At 32.4% G+C, this 19,759-nt stretch overlaps 1 protein-coding gene across 6 annotated transcripts; it reads right to left on the reverse strand.

The window, feature by feature from the left end:
- Positions 1 to 433: 433 nt before the first annotated feature.
- LOC112744672 (pentatricopeptide repeat-containing protein At3g02330, mitochondrial) lies at positions 434 to 7,381 on the reverse strand. 6 transcript variants are annotated; one of them, XM_025794368.2, is made up of 3 exons: positions 5,746 to 7,381; positions 1,148 to 4,152; positions 434 to 1,016 (listed from the first exon to the last, which is right to left on the reverse strand). In XM_025794368.2, the coding sequence occupies exon 2, from the start codon at positions 3,921 to 3,923 to the stop codon at positions 1,359 to 1,361; it is 2,565 nt and encodes an 854-aa protein (XP_025650153.1). In that variant the 5' UTR covers positions 3,924 to 4,152; positions 5,746 to 7,381; the 3' UTR covers positions 434 to 1,016; positions 1,148 to 1,358. The 6 variants fall into 6 exon arrangements, with proteins under 6 accessions (XP_025650153.1, XP_025650154.1, XP_072071355.1 ...); XM_025794369.2 differs by having other exon boundaries at positions 1,148 to 4,597; XM_072215254.1 differs by having other exon boundaries at positions 1,148 to 5,092.
- Positions 7,382 to 19,759: the final 12,378 nt, after the last annotated feature.

The following is a 19,759-nucleotide window of genomic DNA, read 5'->3' on the forward strand; positions in this document are numbered from 1 at the left end:
TGGGGGGGGGGGGGGGGGGGGATTTAAGAGCTGATAATAGGAGGTGATAAATGCTGAAATGTTACAGAATAATAATATCAGACTTTCCTGCTTCAGCATTATTGTTGCATATCTGAGGTCCTTTGACATAATTATTTCTACTTAAATATCATAAAACTAGTCTTACCCTGTTATTAAATAAACAAGGAAAGGAAAACTCACTCAGTTTTAAAACTAGTACTTCGAGATTTATAGTACATAGAAAAAAAAAAGGTTAAGAAATCAACATGCATTTTGAAATGACAATAACTAACATGATCAGTGAATATGTTGTTGTACTAACTAGACCATTCGTTGAAAACCTTTAGTATCAAGAACTCAGGTGACATTATTAATTTTAGTGACATTATTTTTCCTCAAAAGGTGAATTCGAGATATATTACTCAATACAATATTTAAGGGAAATCACGTTAACTGAATTAGATTTTGTAGGGTTTTCAGGAAACACCACATGTATTAGTTTACACAGATAAAATTTTGATGTCTCAACAGATAAATTACACATTTCTTTTTTAAGAAAATATGTACAGTGGGTGCTGGAATTTGAGAAATTATAATGATCCAGCAAGGAACAGTGCATTGCAACTTTATTCTTCCTTCAAGAGTTAGGGATCCAGGACATGATCCTCAATCAACACAAGAATGTAATTTGTAGATATTCAGGGGCAACAGCACATGGACAAACATCTCATTCTCCAAATAAAGTTCTTACTTCAATGAATCTGTACTTTCTGTCTTGAGTGAGGTAGTACTAAACAAATTGAACCTGTAGAAACATCACTATGGTGGTTTCCTTATCACCAGGTAATGGTCAACCCAAGAAATGGCTGAGTAAAATTCTAGCATTCCATGAGAATGAGGGCTTAAATACAATATGCTAAAGTATCAAAAATTGCAGTCTTGGTGGTCAGCTTGATAACATAGAGAAAATAGGCAAATTTTCATGTTGTTTTAGTCTTTTAGAACATCAGCAAAACCTATGGTTCATAACAAAAAAAAAAGCACATAGGAGCTTGTCAATAGACCAACACAATTCATATGCGATAGCAGCCATTAGAAGCATTACAGGCAGAAACTAAAGAGCTACAAATAATAAACAAAATCTTACCTTATAACTTCCTTGGATTCCCTTCAAGCAACTAAATTTCAGTTTCGAATTTTCTATTGCATTGCCTATAAACTCCTTCCTGCTTGGCTTTAAGTTTATCTTCAAACTCTGGCAATTTCTTTTCCTCTTCCAAAACTTTATAACCACATAGAAGTGTAGAAATATCCATCAAGCTATTGTAGGCAGGGATCAAAATCTTTTCTATATTACCTCACACTGCAACTAATTGCTGTTCTGTGACTGTGAGACCCTCATAAGAATCTTGTTTTTCTGGCTCCTCATCAACCATGAAATCAATTTCTGGAACATATCCATCCCACTTCATCTCATCCACAAGTAGACGAGTTTGCTCATATATCTCTTCAGATCTTGGATGTGCCTTGTCCCCCACAAGAAACGCATGTACCTCATTTCTTACTTCAATCCAGCTACAACCAGGCTCCTTCTTTAGTTTATAATTCTTCATTATATTTCTTATTTTTGCAACCTCACCCCACATCCCCACAATAGCATAGAAATTAGATAAAAGGACATACGCAGAAGAATCTTGGGGGTCCAGCTGCAATAAAGAACTGGCTGCTGCTTCTGCGACTTCTATATTCCCTTGCATCTTGCAATTGCTAAGCAAAGTTCTCCAAATTACATCATCAGCTTCAAAAGGCATGCTTTGAATAAGCTTCAATGCTTCGTTTACTTGTCCGGACCTCCCTAGAAGATCTACCATACATGAATAATGCTCCATCCGTGGGTCTAAACCATAGTAGTTTTGCATTTTCTGGAAGTAATGCAGCCCTCTGTCCACATAACCCATATGCGCACAAGCTCTGAGGACTGAAATAAAAATTGTATGATTCGGTTTCACATTCAAAAGCTGCATATCCTCAAATAATTTAATGGCTTCTTCTCCAAGACCATGGTATGCATATGCACAAATCATAGCACTCCAAGTCACATAATCCTTCTTAGGTGCCTTCTCAAACATTAGTCTGGAATCCTGCATATTTCCACACTTTGAATACATATCTACAAGAGTGCTGGCTATATACACATCTGAATGCAACTGTAGCTTTAAGATTTGAGCATGAATTTGCTTTCCAAGTTCAACAGTAGCCAAATTAGCACAAATATCTAGAACTGTAGCATAGGTGAAGTTGTCAGGTATGATACCCATTTCCAGCATCTGTGAAAAATGCTTCTGAGCATTTTCACTTTGCTTTTGCGATGAGAATCCTGAAAGCATTGAATTCCACGAAGCTGTTGTTTGCCCCTCCAATCTGTAATGAATCTTTTCAGCCTCCTCTAGCATTCCACACTTACAATACATATCAACAAGGGAACTGCCAACAAAACTGTCTAACCCCAACCCGGACTTAATAATTTGTCCATGAATCTCCATACCATAGTTTAAAGCTTGCTGACCAGCACACGTTTTTACAACACTACCATAAGTAAAATCATCTGGTTCCATTGTTGAGCGCAGCATTGAAACAAAGAGTGAAAGTGTTTTCTCTATTTCCTCATTTTGTTCATGAGCTGCAATGATTGCATTCCAAGAAACAGCATCCCTTCTTTCCATCTCATCAAATATTACACAAGCTTCCATCAGATCTCCACACTTACCATACATGTCTAAAATGGCATTTGCAACACAGATATCAAACGTTAAACCACATTTGACTGCTAATCCATGTAGCTGAATCCCTTCCAACCGGCCTCTGATTGCTGCACAAGCAGTCAAAGCACCAGACAGACTAATCTCATCCAAGCCAAGATGTGACCTCTGTAAAGATTGAAAATTTTCTAAAGCTTTAAGACCTTGGTCTTGACGAGCATATCCAACAATAATGGCATTATAAGATTGCCGAGTAGGATTGGGCAATGAGTTGAAAAGCTTTCGTGCATCAGACATTCTGTTGCATTTTGAATACATGTCCAAGGTGGCAGTTCCCACTATAGTATCATATCCAAAAGAAAATTTTAAAGCATGACCGTGCAATTGTGTACCTAGTTTGAATGCAGCTAATCCTGCACAAGACCTAAATGCACTAGCATAGGTTGATTGACTCACCCCTATACCAGCTTTCAGTGTATCCTTAAACAGTTTTAAACCCTCAATAAACTGATCATTCTGAACACAGGCTGCAATTACAGCACTCCAGCATACCAAATTTCTTTCGGGCATTTCATAGAAAACTTGAAGAGCATTGTCTAGCTTCTTACACTTTGAATACATATCTACTAGAGCACTAGCTGTTACAACATCGTTATCAAAACCCATGCGAATTGCAACACAGTGCACTTGAAGACCTAAGCAATAGTCTCCAATACCTAAACATGCTTTCAGAACTACAGCAAAGGTAGCATAGTCATGTGGAATTCTCAGTGATCTCATCCTAATAAAAATATCAATTGTCTTTCGATTAGTGCCATTTTGTAAATAGCACGAAAGCATAGAGTTCCAAGAAACCACATCTCTCTCTGGCATTGAATCAAACAAGTACTGTGCAAACCCCACGTTCCCAACTCCAGCATAACCAAACAACATGGTGTTCCATGAGATTATATCCCTTTGTGACATTCTGTCAAACACATTGAATGCATAGGCCATATTGGAACATTTACAGTAGAATTGAAGCAAACAATTGGTAACATAGATGCTAGGCACAAAAGCAGTTACTATCATTTGGGCATGGGCTTGCTTTCCAGGATTGAGGGCTCTGAGAGAGGAACATCTTTGAAAAATGTGGGAAAATGTTAACTTCTTGGTTGGGTTCATTGGAATAGCAAGGGATCAGTAGAAAATGGGCCACGGCTAGGAGAATCAAGACATCATTTGCAAAGTGCCGCAGCACCAAGTCTCATCGGAAGTCCAGTGACTCTTTTATGCGTTGCTTCTAGCGGGACCAACCACAGGTACGTCTAAGCTCTAAACGGCCATGGAAGGAGCTTGACAGCAAGATTCTGAGAACCGGACCGGTCATCGAACCGCTCTAGTCACTGGTTCACTGGTCCAACCAGTCCAACCGTGATTCAACCGGAAAAACCGTTTTAAAATAAAATAATAAATAAAGTATAAATAAACATCCTAAAATATAATTATAATCTAATATAAATCTTAAAATATCTTCCAAATTTAAAACACTGCATAAAATGTCATCAACCAAAACTATATGATCTTATCAAAATACAAACTCAAAAATTAAATAGTAAAAAGAAATATCTAAATATTAAATTCCAACATGAAAATTTGTCATCAATCATCAAAATTCGCAAAAACTTGTTAAGTACTCAACATTAGAAGCCATTAATTTCAACTTTACCAAAATACAAGTTCATGAACAATTAGGATAACTCCTGGTCTGGAGCTGCAGGGCACATTCTTCACTTTAGTACACGGTTTATCAATGATGACTTTCCAAAATTAGGGTATCCAACTATTCCAGCTCGAACCTTTATACAGTGACATGAATAATTCACTTCAACTTAGTTATATTCATTTGAAACAAGTACTAAAGAGTGAGAACTAGTGTAAAACTTAAAAAGAAAAATAAACTTATTTTTGTAAATGAAAAACGCAAGAAATAGCCTAAAGATTATACACAGCAATCAGATAGATTATTTTGGTTATGCAATTTATTGATCCAAACTTTCACTCAAACAATGTGTTTCACTATATTTATATCATTTAGGAGTTATAAGAATGCTGCAACAAAGAAAGAAGTACAAAATTACTATTTAAATTATGTTTTCCATGTATAGATATTAGCTAAGAAAAGGAATTCTTTTGAGCAATAAGAGAAATTCTTTTGCCAAATAATTATTAAAGGAATGACACAACTAAAATTGACACTTAATTGTTACACGAGGAAGCAGTCCTTTGGCTTTGCGTTTAATATTTACATCGGCTGCTAATTCCTTTGCTAACCGGCCTACCTTCATTGTACCCTTTGCAATACATGCAACACAAAATTAAGTATGTGGCATGTGAAACTTCCTAACAAGAGGTCAAGAGCTAGAAAGAAATTAATTTATAGCAGCAGCAGCATAACAAATCCATTCTAAGCCATAATTTCAACAATAACAGTTACCTATTCCATAGTCAAGTGCAAAACCTATTCACAAGAGGAGAACCTGTTCGATTCATATCTTTTTCTTATTCATTAGAAAAGACATACTTAGTAATGCAATGCAGCAAACTGAATTACCCAGGAAAACAATATGTCACTCACTTTCAGCTTCATACACGATTGTTTTTTAAATACTTTTTAGTGATACAGGTGCCAAAAACAGCAATCTCCTCTTAAATAATACCAAAGCCAATTCTTGATTGAATCCTAAATCCTAAATAAAAAAAATATTGCTGATTCCCAATTCTTGGCACCGTATCTGGAGGTAATCTAACTGCCATGCTGTTTAATAACATTAGTAAAAAACTATTAATCAGTAAAGAACCTGAGCTAATCACAAAACATTCATTAATCAATAAAATCGCAACACACAAAACCAGAGCTAATCACAAAAACAGAACATAAAAAAGTAGAAAAAAAACGAAGAACAACTGAACAACCGAAGAACAAGCGAGCAAGACATTCACTGACCTTCGAACACGACGCCCACAGACCCTTGATTGATGGACGACACCGACCAGACGACGGCAAGAAGATGAAGCCGATGGCAAGAAGATGAAGCCGATGGCAAGAAGATGCAGAGAGTAGGGGACGGGGAGAGCTCGCGGAAGAAGAGGGCAGGGGAGTTGGAGACTTGGGGGCAGTGACTACACGGACGGACGGCGGCCGAGCTCAACGGACGGACGCGGCAATGGCTCGACGGAGAGGCGGCAGTGGCTCGAAAAGAGTAGCTAGGGTTGGATAAGGGAGAGTGAATGATTCGGGCAAGCAGAACATAGGCTGAGAGGAGTGAGAAGTGAAGTGGTTCAGTTCAGTAATCAGTAGGCCAAAGTTGCAAACGACGCCGTTTCCTTCAAACCGGGCCGGTTTAGCGATTTTTTATCGGTTTTTGTTTCAGCAGTTTTCATGCCTGACCGAATGTTAATACCGCCGGTTTGTGGTTTGACCGATTCGACCGACTAATCCGGTCCGATTTTTAGAACATTACTAAACAGAGGAATCTGGAAACATGTCAGGTTTGGAGTTGGTTTTCGGGTCGGATTTGAATCATGGTTGTAGGACTTCGAGTCGGATCTGGGTATTTCAAGCCTATCTTTAACCAAGGTTCTGAGAACCGAACAATTTATTAAACCGCTCTAGTTACTAATTCACTGATTCAGCCGATCTAACCGTAATTCAACCGAGAGAGAGATTTGGGAGTATGACGCAAAATGGCGTGCCATATTTCTCAATTCTCATCTAGTTTATCACCGCAGTGTCTAAAACAAATTTACAAATAAACAGCTCATATTGATAACAATGAAAGAACTAGCCAGCAAAATCTGTATAAAGTATAAACACATAGAAGCAGCGACATAAACAAGACCACTTCGTTCACTACCATAATAATTCAAAACACAAGTTCTTGAAGAAACAGTCGAGGCCCTAAAGTGCAAACATCTACAGAATACATAGCACAGTATTTGAATGCCATAAATTTATAGAAATCATAAATCAGATCAGCGCATAAAAGGAAAAATCCTTATAAACACTGCCACTAACCTTCGACAGCCGTGGAGGGTGACGGAGAGCGGCGAGACGACAGTGAGCGCCGAGACGACAGAGAGCAGCTCGAACACAGAAGCCACAGGAGGATGGACGTCGAGCCGAGGGTTTGGGTTTGGGACAGGGCAAAGAGGGAATCCTCGGAGGCGCCGACAATCACGGACGGCGGCGGTGGAACCGTTGAAGAAGATAGGGTTTTGGTTTTGGGTTTGAGGGCTTTGCTTTTCCCTTTCTTAGCTGAGCAGTGAGCAATGAATGTCACGAATGAGGGGGGTTGGCGGAAGAGGGGGCTCACGCGTGTTGTTTGATTTTTTTTTTTTTAATCAAGCAAAATAGGGTGGTTCAGTAAAAATCGGTCCAGTCCAATCCAACTGATCCATTCTTGACCGGTTCAGTGATTTTTGGCTGGTTTTTAAATTGGCGGTTTTGGATATAGGAGTGGACTGTTGACATCGTCGGTTCTCGATATCTTTATAACAGACATATGACCAAAAAAAAAATTTTGATCAAACAAATATTATTGATATTAAGTATTGTATCGTATTGAAATTAATTAATTTGACTACTCTTTTTTATTTTGGTTTCTCAGTTCTCACGAATAGTTTGATAGGTCAAATATTAATCCGTCGCAGATCTAAGCTCTATTTACAAATTTGTCGTTGAAAATTGAGTTGTTATATACAAAAGACGAGATTCAAACCCTCTAATACTTGCTTAACCGGACTAATGAATTAATTACTAGCTAAATTTAAGTTGGTTTTTTTAATTTGGCTTATTCTTTATCTTGATTTTTTGTTTACCAAAGATACGAGACTCAAACCCACAACCTCTAAGTGAGTATGAAAAAATTATGTTATTTGAATTATAACTCATTGACTTCTTTATCTTGATTATTGAACATAAAAGTAATTTTCCAGGATATATTATGATGCTTTTGTTTTGATTATATGAATTATTGGTTTACTTGAAATATTGTTTTACAATAATCTAATAATAAAATTTATACGACAAATTCTTTGGTGCCTATAAATTTAGTGTCGAATTTGTCGAACTTACCTTTTATGATACATTTTTAATATTTAAAAATTATTTATTTTTATATTTTTAAATTATTTTTTATCTTTTTTTTATAAATTATATAATTATATATAAACACCATATCAAACACTAATTTATAATTAGGTTAGACGTATAACACAACATTAGTTTTCATTATTAGCCAATTCTTATAGCAAATAATAAACCAAATATTTTATAGGCTAGCAATCATCAAAATCAGAAAGTGTTGGAATTTAATTTAAAGTACTTAAGAAAAAGCACAGAATCTAATTGCTTTTTTATTAGAAGACTGGCATGAAGCTATAAGCAAGGGGAAAAGAAAGAGACCATAAATTTCCCCTTTCTTCTGAAAAGACATTTTTTGATTAGATGGTCAAATTTATCATCTTCTAAGAGACTAAGACCAATAACACCATGAAAATTGGAGAGAAAAAAAATGACCCAAAAATTATTTTGACCTGCAAAATACTTTTTGGGATGTATTGGATTATTTAGAATACTTTTTTGTTTTTTTTTTATAGTTTTTGTGTGTATTTTTGCCTATTTATTAAAAAAGATTTCTATGATAAAAAATAAGACCATATTTTTTACTATGGAATTTTATCAATTAGTTTGTAGCAGTTGCTAATACCATTGTTATGGCTACAACAACCTGAAGCCACTGGCTTGGTGGTTCTCCAACAAAAATAAATATCTTCATCCAACTTGTGTTCTGAATTATGAAAAGTTGAAAAATACCTAGACAAGGGAATTGAAATTAAGCCCTTGCACAAAATGCCTTAGTATGTGACTTCTTTTTCAAGAAACCAGTGCCACAACTTAATGAAAGTACAATGATAACAATGAAATCATGAGAATTGAGATTAAATAAAAGCATAAAATAAATAATAAATGAAATTCAACATCCTTAATAGTACATCGATTCGAACACTAACTCTAATATTATTTTTGACATTCTGAATTAATTTTTTGATGACAAAGACAACAGCAAAATCTCTCACTCACGTATTAAAATACATCTAAAAATAGTATATAGATTATAGAATTTTATAAAGCATGGTTTATAAAAAAAGAATTACAGAAAAAAAAAAGAATTTAAATAAAAGAGTAAAGTATTATTTTTGTCTCCAACGTTTGGGGTAAGTTCTATTTGTGTCCCTAACATTTAAATCGTTCTATTTGTATCCTTAACGTTTATAAAAGTGATTCAATGTTATCCTACTATCAATTATACTAACAAATCAGATTATATTTTTCAATTATTCTCACTTGGATGTGTTCGATTTTAATATTATACCCACTATTTGTGTTTAGATTCAATTATGTTCCTAGAAAAGTGAATTGTGTAAATGTTGTCGGAATTAGTTTCAACATTTGATGAGTTATTTTTCGAAATAGATTATCAATTCTATCCCAGACATTTGTATTCTAACTTCAAGAAGAGATTTTTAAAACTCAAACTAAAGCGCTCATGATGTGTAATTGACGGCAGGATAACATTAAATCACTTTTACAAACATTAGAGATACAAATAGGACGATTTAAAGGAACACAAATAAAATTTACCCAAAACGTTGGGGACAAAAACGATACTTTTACTCTAAATAAAATTAGAGTGTAAGACTTGATTATAAATCTTGGATTCAAAATTTGGAGACATACAAGTAATCACCCTTCCTCAATACATGTCATGTCAATATCCATGTGAGTTATGGACTTATGAAAAATGTCTCCAAGTAATAATCATACCCTAAGTTTTTTTTTTTTTTTTTTTAATGTAAAAGTCAGAGTCAGAGTGGAATCATCAATAGTATATCTAAGAATGTTTCTGTGCCTTTACCTGAATGGTTAATTTTTTGTGTCATTTCATTGATTGGTGGAGATGTCAAAATCTTACTTTATTACATAATCATAAAAGAATCTTTTGAGAGGCTTAGAATGAAATGGTTGTCACTTTTTACAGCAGTAAACGTTACATAAATCATAGGAAAATGCAATCAACATACGTATACACAAAAGAAATAATAGTAATAAAATAAAATTTAATATGTGCCAGATCTTAAGCTAAAAAATTTAGATATGTCATAAGTGTGTGTTATATGCATTGATATGGAGGATGGGGTGCTATATATAGATGTGGGACAGTAAAAATTAGACCATTCGAATTCTGTTAAAAAAAATTGAATTACCAAATCGGATGAACCGAGTTGTGAAAGAGAAAAAATTTAAAATTTACCGTTAACTAATCGAACTGTCCGATTAGTTTTTTTTATATATATATAAAAGGAAAACGGACCCTCCGAATTGGTATAAAAAATATTTTTTTTGAATATGTGAGTTGGTATAAAAGAAAACGGACTCTTAGTATTCCTGTATTCAACTTCTTTGGTCCGAGTTGTGCTCCCCTGACACCACATGTAAGTAAAGCTCATGTGTTCTCCATAACACTTCAACACATCAACCTCTCCTCCATATTAAAAATAAAAAGCCCCAGATCTTATGGTGGTGGATTTTATTACTTTACCTATACATCTACTTTTTCAAGATTTATTTATTAAACAATATTAACAATTGGAGATATGGAAACCAAAAAAATAAAAAATAAAAACAAAAGCTTGTCATTTTCATCAATGGGGGAAGGATTAATTAGTCCTATCTTGATTCCATAGAGTTTCAAATTCACAATTAAAGGGTGCACTCATTATCATCATTCTCTCTAGAAATTAAAAAACCCTTTGCTATGTGTGACCTTTGAGAGTGACTTTGGTTCATCATTTCTACCAAGTACGGCTCTCCCAAAAGATTTTTCCTCCATTTTATTTTTTTTTTATAAAATTTAATTTTTATATATTTTGATCAATATATATAAAAAGGTTTTAGATAATTGTTTAGCCATATATTATTGCATTTATAAAAATAACTATATTTTATATTAACTAATTAAATTATTATTATTATTATTCTAACAATAATTATAAAATACAAAAATAAAATATTTTAAATTAATTTTTTATTGTCTTTCTAATATTTTTTTATATATATAAATGGGTAAGTAGTGGGGACTAAAAAACATTATTACTTGAATGATTCTATGTTTGAAAATGAGGATATAGGAAGAAGGGTCTCCCTCTCTAATAAGTTAGTGCCCCTCCTTTTATTTTGTTTGTTTTAGATTTATGTGATTATTATAGCTTTAGCTTAATAAGCTTCTTCCCATGTTGTTATGGTAAGCTCCTTTTGTCTAAGCTAAGAGGTGCATTATGCCCCCACCACCATCACCATCTTAATTAGCACACCCAACACATATGTGAGGCTAGCCTCAACCCAACACAAATCTTTCTACAATCCATAAATTTCATCTATTTTAACCCTACATAAATCCAATTTTTATCGTACATTGTCATAATTAACTCATTAGACTTGTCTCTAGGACTTAAGAGCTTGTTTAGGTGAATTTTTAAGAAAAAATCTTTTTTCGAGTTATCTTTTTTTAAAAGATCTTATGGAGAAGTAAAAATAATTTTATATTTGGATATCTCATATAAAAATATCTTTTTATCTATCAATTATGTTTGGGTATAACAATATAAAAGTACATTTTTGTTTATTTATTACATGAAAAATATTTTTTTTCTAAGAGAAAAAGATCTTTTAAAAAAATATGTAAATTACAGCTTCTCAAAAAAATGTTTTTTTTTTTATTTTTTTAGTGTTTTTACTTTTACTACTAGAAATTTACCAAACATGATAAAAAATTAAAAAAAAAATCTTTTTTCATTGAAAAAATATCTTTTTTTTAACAAAATAATGGCACCCAAACAAGTACTTAATTATATGAGTATTTGTAGAGAAGTTGAGTTAGCTAGTAAAATTGTTATACTTATTTATTCTCTAATTTTTTTATCTGTTTTAATAGGTGAAAATTCGCATGTATGTGAAGTTGATATTTGAAAACTGTTGTTGATTTGATAAATTTGATTAAATTATTATTTATCAGTTATCAACTACCAACTTTACATGAATACATAATTGTACGAGTCTTCACAATTTTAAAAGAATGCTCGTTAGCTCTATTTTCTCTCTCTAACTCTGAACTAAAATTCTTGTATTGTTTGGAGTAGGGTTGTCTTGCCATTAAATTTATAAGACAACAGTAAAAATTTATATTAATATTTTCGATTAATGTAAGGTTCTACATTGGTTGGGGAGGAGAACGAAACATGTCTTATAAGGGTGTGGATACTTCTTTCTAGCATGACACATTTTGACGAGTAAGTGTGGGGGGCTTCGACTTTCATCTCTATCGTCAAAGACAAAACTGTGAAACTTTATATAGCAAAATGGACAATATCGTATTAGCGGGTGGTCTGGACTGTTACAATTAAAGTATATTTTTACAAAATTTCATTATTGTCTACCTACCTAAGAATTAATTTAGCCCACTAATAATATTTCATAATTGTCTGGATCCATCAATTTTGGTTGAAAAAGAAATAAAATTAATAATGATTATGTAATAATAAGCTTATCCATTACTAGAGATTATTAGGCATTATTACCTCCTTTCAATGAGTGCTAGCTTATTAATCTCATAGCCATGCCAAAAAAAAAAAAAAAAAAAAATCTGGTCAAGAAACCATCAAGGATTATGAAAACAATTTTGTGTGAATGTAGATTATTGCAGAGACACATCCAACATATAATGTTGAAGGGTAGACACAAAAAAACAAAACCATAGAAGTATATAGATTGAGAGTCTATATGAGACAAGAAAAACAAAATCCTCATAAGGGGTGCATATCGAAGCATATCATATCATATAATAAAATAATATTTCTATGGTATGATCACATTCTTGATATGTTGGTGTGTCGTCTTCTCTTTATGGATCGGAGGGTAAAGGAGGAACTCTAATATATAGCTTCTTAATTAAATATTTCTCCTTCTTCATCTTATTATTAATTGCATGGTTTAATTTATTTAATTTGCAAGTTTCACATAAACAGATATTAGGGAGAAACTATCTAGCTAGTTTAATTTCTTAATCTTATAATAATGTCTAAGAATTTATTTAGATTTTTACTATTTAAGGACAGATCATGTGTATTATAATTGATCACAAAATACTTTTTATATTTAAATTGAAGTGAAATTCTTATTTATTTATTTATTAGAGCAATTCTTAATTGTTAATTCTACATTAGGATTCAAAAAATTCAAAAATATCTACCATCATGTTTGCTGTTTTCCATTGATTAGATTATTATTTTATTAGTGATCACTTTGGTGATGAAACTCATCAATTAGACAATTATATTGGTTTGAGCACAGTTAATGCACTACCATATGATTTGTATTACTATATATTAACCAAATTAATTAACTAAGTGGAAGACGTTATTAGGCACTTAGCCATAAATAAATAAATAATATCAAATCAAGTTTTGTCACAACTCACAACCCAAAGATTTGAAAATGGAAGTTTCTGTCAAAAAAAAAAAAAGAAAAGAAAAGAAAATTGGAGTTGGACACGTGGCAAGAGCATGTTAACTATGATTGGATAATCTACGACAAATGACCTTAGCAAACCCATATATAGCAGCTATAGCATATATAATTGAGTTATATTATTATTATTATTATTATTATTATTATTATTATTATTATTATTATTATTAGTTTATCCCTATAGAAAATTATATGGGGATACTATGTAGAAATTTTATTTTAGCATAATTAATTAGAATAAACCACTAGTTTAATTTCTTTATATATTGTGATTTGTTATATTAATTAGTGGCCCAAATTAAAAACTACGGACAAGTACGTAAGCAAGCCAATAAATTATAGCATATGCTGCATGTAGTAAATAATTATTGATGCACCAATTAAGCAAAATATCTTAGTTTAAGTGCCTGCTTTTTGTTAATTATAAAAGAAAATAATTATCCGAAATCATGTCCAGCCATAACCTCTCTACAAGTAAAAAAAAAATGCAATCACTTTTTTTTTGAGACTCTTGCAATGAAAAAAAAAAATCATACTAATACGTGTCGAAAACAAATGAAATCTTGAAGAAAAGTAACATGCAATATAATAATTTCAAATATTGTTTGTAGCTCCGATTATGATAATTAGGTATATTTGGTTGATATAAAACAAAAGAAATGAATTGATTGATAATTGAAATTAAATGTCTACCTATATATACATATATGTTTTGATGAAATATCAACCTTCTTGTCATTCATGCACAATGATAAAAGAAGGAAAAAAAACAATTATATATATGTGGGTTGTGATAGTGGGGTGCACACGCATGATTTATGTGACAACCCAAGCCATGCGCTTATTCCTTCCGTGTCATCTAACCTCTAAATTAAAGATTAAAAAAAATGAGTAAAGGGTAATTAAATAGGTCTTTAATTTTTTTTCGCATATATTTTCATCTTCAAAGATTAAAAAATACATTCATGTCCCTGACCCCTCTAAGACGCGGACAAATTTACCCCTCCGTTAAAGTGACTCCATTGGACTCAACAGAAAACGCTGACGTGGCTCCCGTGGCGCTGACCTAGCCATTACGGGATGCACGTGACATGTAACTTTTTAAAACAGGACATATTAGTCCTCTCACACCAAAAACATGTAACTTTTCAAAACAGAACATATTAGCCCTCCCACTCCAAAACGACGTCTTTTCACCCATACCCCAATCATTCACATTTATGAGCCCTAATCAGCCACCTCCAACCCCAACCACCTCCTATCCCCTGACTCCCTCTTCCACCACCACCCATGCTGCCCCTCCTCTCCTTCCCCCATCTCCCTCCCTCTTCACTCCCTCGCTTACCCTAGCACACTCTACTCCCCTCCCCATGCGCACCCTTCACAACTACCGTGTCCCACTGTTCTGTTCTAGTCTCATCCTCGCGCTCTCAGGGAAAGACCGCCACCGTCAGTAGTGGTGGCTTGGCCACAATTAAAGAAGCACGACAGAACCAACCTCTGCAAGGATCACCGTTGGAACTCAGCGCTGCCTCCACATGACCGTCCGGTGCTCCTCACGTCGCAACAACGTCGCCGCGAAGCACACCCGTGGAATTTAGGAAGGCTGGGATTGAGGGTCCATGGTAGAGGGTTTTGGTGAAGACGTTGAGGGGTTTGGAGTTTCAGCCATGATTGAGGGTCCATGGTAGAGGATTTTGGTGAGGACGTTGAGGCGTTTGGAGTTTCAGCCATTTGTAGAAGAATTACTTAGTGGAATTGAAGAGCAGAGAGTGAGTCTATGAATTCCACGGCGATGCGGACATGGCCAAATTGGGCGGAGAGGTTGAGTGAATCACAAGAGGAAGAAGAAGAAGGGCGGAGTTAATTGTTGAATCATGATCGTACACATTAGGGAGAAAAAGATTTCACGCCTTCTCTGCGAACCGCGATGCTTTCGTCGGGTGGGATCATCTTATATAAGTTTTCTCCCCCACCCGGCACATCATGCACGGTGTCCTCTCCTTCCTCCTTTGCGACGGCGCTGACCTCGGCACGGCTGCCTCGATGTAGAACTGCAGCTTCGCCAGCGTCGCTTGTTGTCGGTGGGAGATTCAACCCCTCCGTTGTTGCTCCGCCGTCCTGGATGGCGACTTCCTCCTCGGCCAAATCCGTTTTCTCCATATGCAATTTCTGGTAAGTTGCTGATTCTATTTGAGAGTGTAGCAATTTTTTCAGAATTATGAGGAGTTCTTACATGTTCTTCATAAATTGCACAATCTGGACTGGTTGAATTGTGAATTGAGCCTGTGAAATTGAATTTGTGCTCTGTTGTTGGTGAATATGTCGCTGAATTGCTTGTTGAATCTGAATTTACTTAGACTCCTGCCTGTCGTTTTTCTTGAAATTCGCTAATGTTGCTGCGATTTGTTACTCTGTTGATTCTTTGTTTGTGTGTTTTGGATGCATTGTTGATGATTCTGGAATTGCAGAACTAGAAGTGCTGAATTTGCTGCTTCTGGATTTGGTGAAGTATTGTTGATTGGAAATGCAAAACAGGATTAAAGTGTGTTTAGAGGGGTGGGGGAGAAACGGCGTCGTTTTGGGGTGGGAGGACTAATATGTCCTATTTTGAAAAGTTACACATTTTTTGTGTGAGAGGACTAATATGTCCTGTTTTAAAAAGTTACATGCCACGTGTCATCCCGTAACGACCAGGTCAGCACCACGAGAGGCACGTCAGCGTTTTCTGTTGAGTCCAACGAAGTCACTTCAATGGAAGGGTAAATTTGTCCGCGTTTTGGAGGGGTCAGGGGCATAAATGTATTTTCCAATCCTTAGGGACGAAAATGTCCGCAAAAAAAAAGTTAGGGACCTATTTGTCCTTTACTCTAATAATTAATTGTATCATAAAAAAAATAATTGATTGAAGAATCAATTATTTGTCTACTTAAACAAATATAAGATTTAAATTTATCTTGTATATATATAGCAAATTGTTAATCTACGAGGGAATCTTAATTTAAATAAAGCTCAAATCTACACCAAATTAATTTTAGTAAAAACTCATGTGAAGTAGACTTCACGTGAAGTTGATATCTCAGAGCCGTTAGATGAAAATTTAGTCAAATCAGTCAAATCATCTAACGACTTTTAAGTATCAACTTCACGTGAAGTCGACTACACCTGAGTTTCCACCGTTAATTTTTGACATTTTGAATTAGAGAATACCGAACAAAAAAAGGTAGACAACCATGCGTGCTTGTTAGCATGGACCCTACAATATGACACCTATCGTGCGCCTAACCCAAACCTCTTTTACACCATTTTTCACCGACTTCTATCATCCATTAGTCCATTATGTTTCTTCATTCTTGTGTAACATTTATTTGTTATTTCCTTATATACTTATTTATATGTTAATATAAAATTATTTTTGTTAATATATATAATTCCAATTATTTCATAGGACATGATAATATATGGATGTGAAATAACTTTGGTTTTATACTTTTATTTATTTATACATGTTTGGTGTGATATGGGCAGTGGTAAAATCAAGAACCCTTGTGATTGTACAAGAAAGACCCATGCCAATATATATGCAACTTTTTGCTGGGGCATGTATGTCTCTTAATTTTAATTTTAATTATATTTTCACAAATATATTATTATACCCTTCTAGTTATTTAAGACATAAGGTGAACGTGCATAATAAATTATTTGGAATGGTTATTATGGAAATTATTTTTTAAGAAGGCAGGTAAGATATGCAAGAGGTGGCATCCTCTGATTAATTTCAATTTCAATGTGGTATGATATATGATGAAACTAATAATTCTTAAAGAGATTTACTTTAATTTGATTGACAAATATTGTTATACATGCAGCCTCTTCAATTATATATATTTAAATAATTCATAAAGAAGACAATAATTAATCAATTTGTTATTCATGATCTGATGATAATGCATCTTAAATGTTGTTATATATACTACTTTTTATGCTAGCCAGCACAATATATAAAACAAAAAAAAAAAAATTATTAAACATATAACATGGAGATAAATAATCAACTTAACACTAACTAGCTAGTGAATTAATAAGTATTAAAAGATTGGGTAGGAGTATACTTGTTTGCTAATACGTCTCCTTACATAAAAATTTATTTTTAATCAATTTGTATAAATTTTGCATGTGTTTTTTTTTATTGATTTTTTTTATATCAATAAGAATTGAACTTTATTTTTTTATTATAAAAACTTTAATATCATATTATAAAACTACTTTTATATATATATAAAAAATTTAAATGAGACGATGATATATATAAAAGCTTATAAAGAAATATCACATTAATTGCACCTATCAAATGTTTATTAAGTTTCCATTATTTAAGCCATATATCTATGGTTGATAAGTAAAGAGAGATGTCTTTTACGCGGTGTTTGTTTTGAGGTATTAAGAGCATCTCCAATGGTGAGTTCCTCTTTGACTTTTTTCTGACATATAGGAACTCTAACCATTGGAGGAGAGAAGGAGTGAGTTCCCGCACAAGGATCAAGGTAAGGGAGTCCCTCTAAGCAGGGACTCAAATTAACCAATAACAACTTGCCATTTGGCAAGTTATTATAAAAAAATAATAATATAAAATCTGAAATAATTAAATAATTAAATAATAATTAAATTAATAATAATTATAATAAAAATTATATTAAATAATTATATTTTTATTTAATTAATAATTTATATTAATTATTTAAATAATAATTAATTAAATAATTAATTAGATTAAATAATTAAGTTTTTATTTAATTAATTATTTATATTATAATTAATATTGAATATTATTTATATTATTATATTAAATTATAATTAATTAAATTTACTTACATTAAAAAATAAATTTAATTTTTATACCTTATAAAATAATTTTTAGTTGAGTTGGTTATTTTTATTTTTAAAATTTAAAATGCTAATGATATTATTAAAATTAGTAGTTGTAAACACAAAACTATAAATTAGTATAATCTCGAATTATATATTGTGTATTATTATTATATATGAATTTATTTAATATTAATATCTTTTAATAATGAATTATTTTTAAATTTATAAATTTAAATAATATTATTGAAAAAAATTAATTATATTAATTTTAAGTATTTTAATTAATTAATTAAGTGGGACCACAATAGGGACTAAAGTTAGTTCCTCCTAATGGAGAAGAGAAAGATACTTTGAGTTCCTATTTATTGTTTATGACGCAAAAGCTGATGTGGAGTTATTTTTTATGACAGGTGGGCCATAAACAGGAACTAGGATGAGTTCCCTACTGGAGATGGTCTAAAATGGAGACTGAAATTTAGTATTATATTTATCGGTTTAGAAATTGGTATTAAATTTTCAGTTATTATTTTTAAAATTTCAGTATTTTAGTATTTTTAAAAATAGAGACACGAAAGACTAAAATTTTTGAAAATAGAAACTAAAAATTTAATAACATTTTATATCCAAAATATTCTTATTGCAATTAATTAATTCCAATTTTATTATTTGTGCAAATTAAATTAAAATTTCATTCTTATTTCAGTCTCTATCTCTCACTTTACACTAAATACAATATTGAGACTTATTTTAGTCTCAGTTTCGGTCTCTCTTTCAAATGCTACGATAGCATTTGATTATTAGGAGACTGAGATTGAAATTTGAGGATTGAGATTCAGTATTGTATTTGGTGGTTAGAGACTTTTTGTCTCTAAAATTTTAAAATTTTAGTCTCTTCAGTACCTACAGAAAGTAAGAACACAAGAGACTAAAATTTTGGAGATGAAGACTAAAATTTTAATAATATTTTTTATTAAAAATATCTTCAGTTAACTTTTAAATTCTAAATTTATCCCTCAATTTCTATATTTATTTTAAATTCAACATAATATTGAGACATAACTCAATTTAATATATTTTGTATCAAATATAATATAAAAATTTAATTTAATTTCAGTTTCTTAATCTCTATTTTATAATTTCTCAGTCTCAATCTCCTTTCCAAACGCAACATTATATATGTTAACAGGTGATGAACCAAACCTACCTATCATATACATTAATAAACTTATACAAAGCCTCATTATCATATAAAAAATAATAACACCATTATTGTTCACAAATTAGCTAGGGTAAACAATATGCTCTCAATTTTTGTGATGATCAAGGCAACAAGTACTTGTAATAATTGTGATTTATAATAGACCCCATAAATTAGAAAAAAAAAAGTAATTAAGCATGGAGAAGTAATTAATCACTTTTTCATATGTGTGTACAATGGTTTATATTTATATAGCAAAATCTAGATTAATTATGAATTATTGTTATACTATAACATAATAATACA

This window comes from Arachis hypogaea, chromosome 14 (assembly GCF_003086295.3).
Source record: "Arachis hypogaea cultivar Tifrunner chromosome 14, arahy.Tifrunner.gnm2.J5K5, whole genome shotgun sequence".
NCBI classification, from domain to species: domain Eukaryota; kingdom Viridiplantae; phylum Streptophyta; class Magnoliopsida; order Fabales; family Fabaceae; genus Arachis; species Arachis hypogaea.

What these genes read in the sequence shown, in the direction of transcription:
- LOC112744672 (XM_025794368.2), bottom strand. Translation starts at nt 3,923, where the DNA reads ATGAACCCAACCAAGAAGTTAACATTTTCCCACATTTTTCAAAGATGT.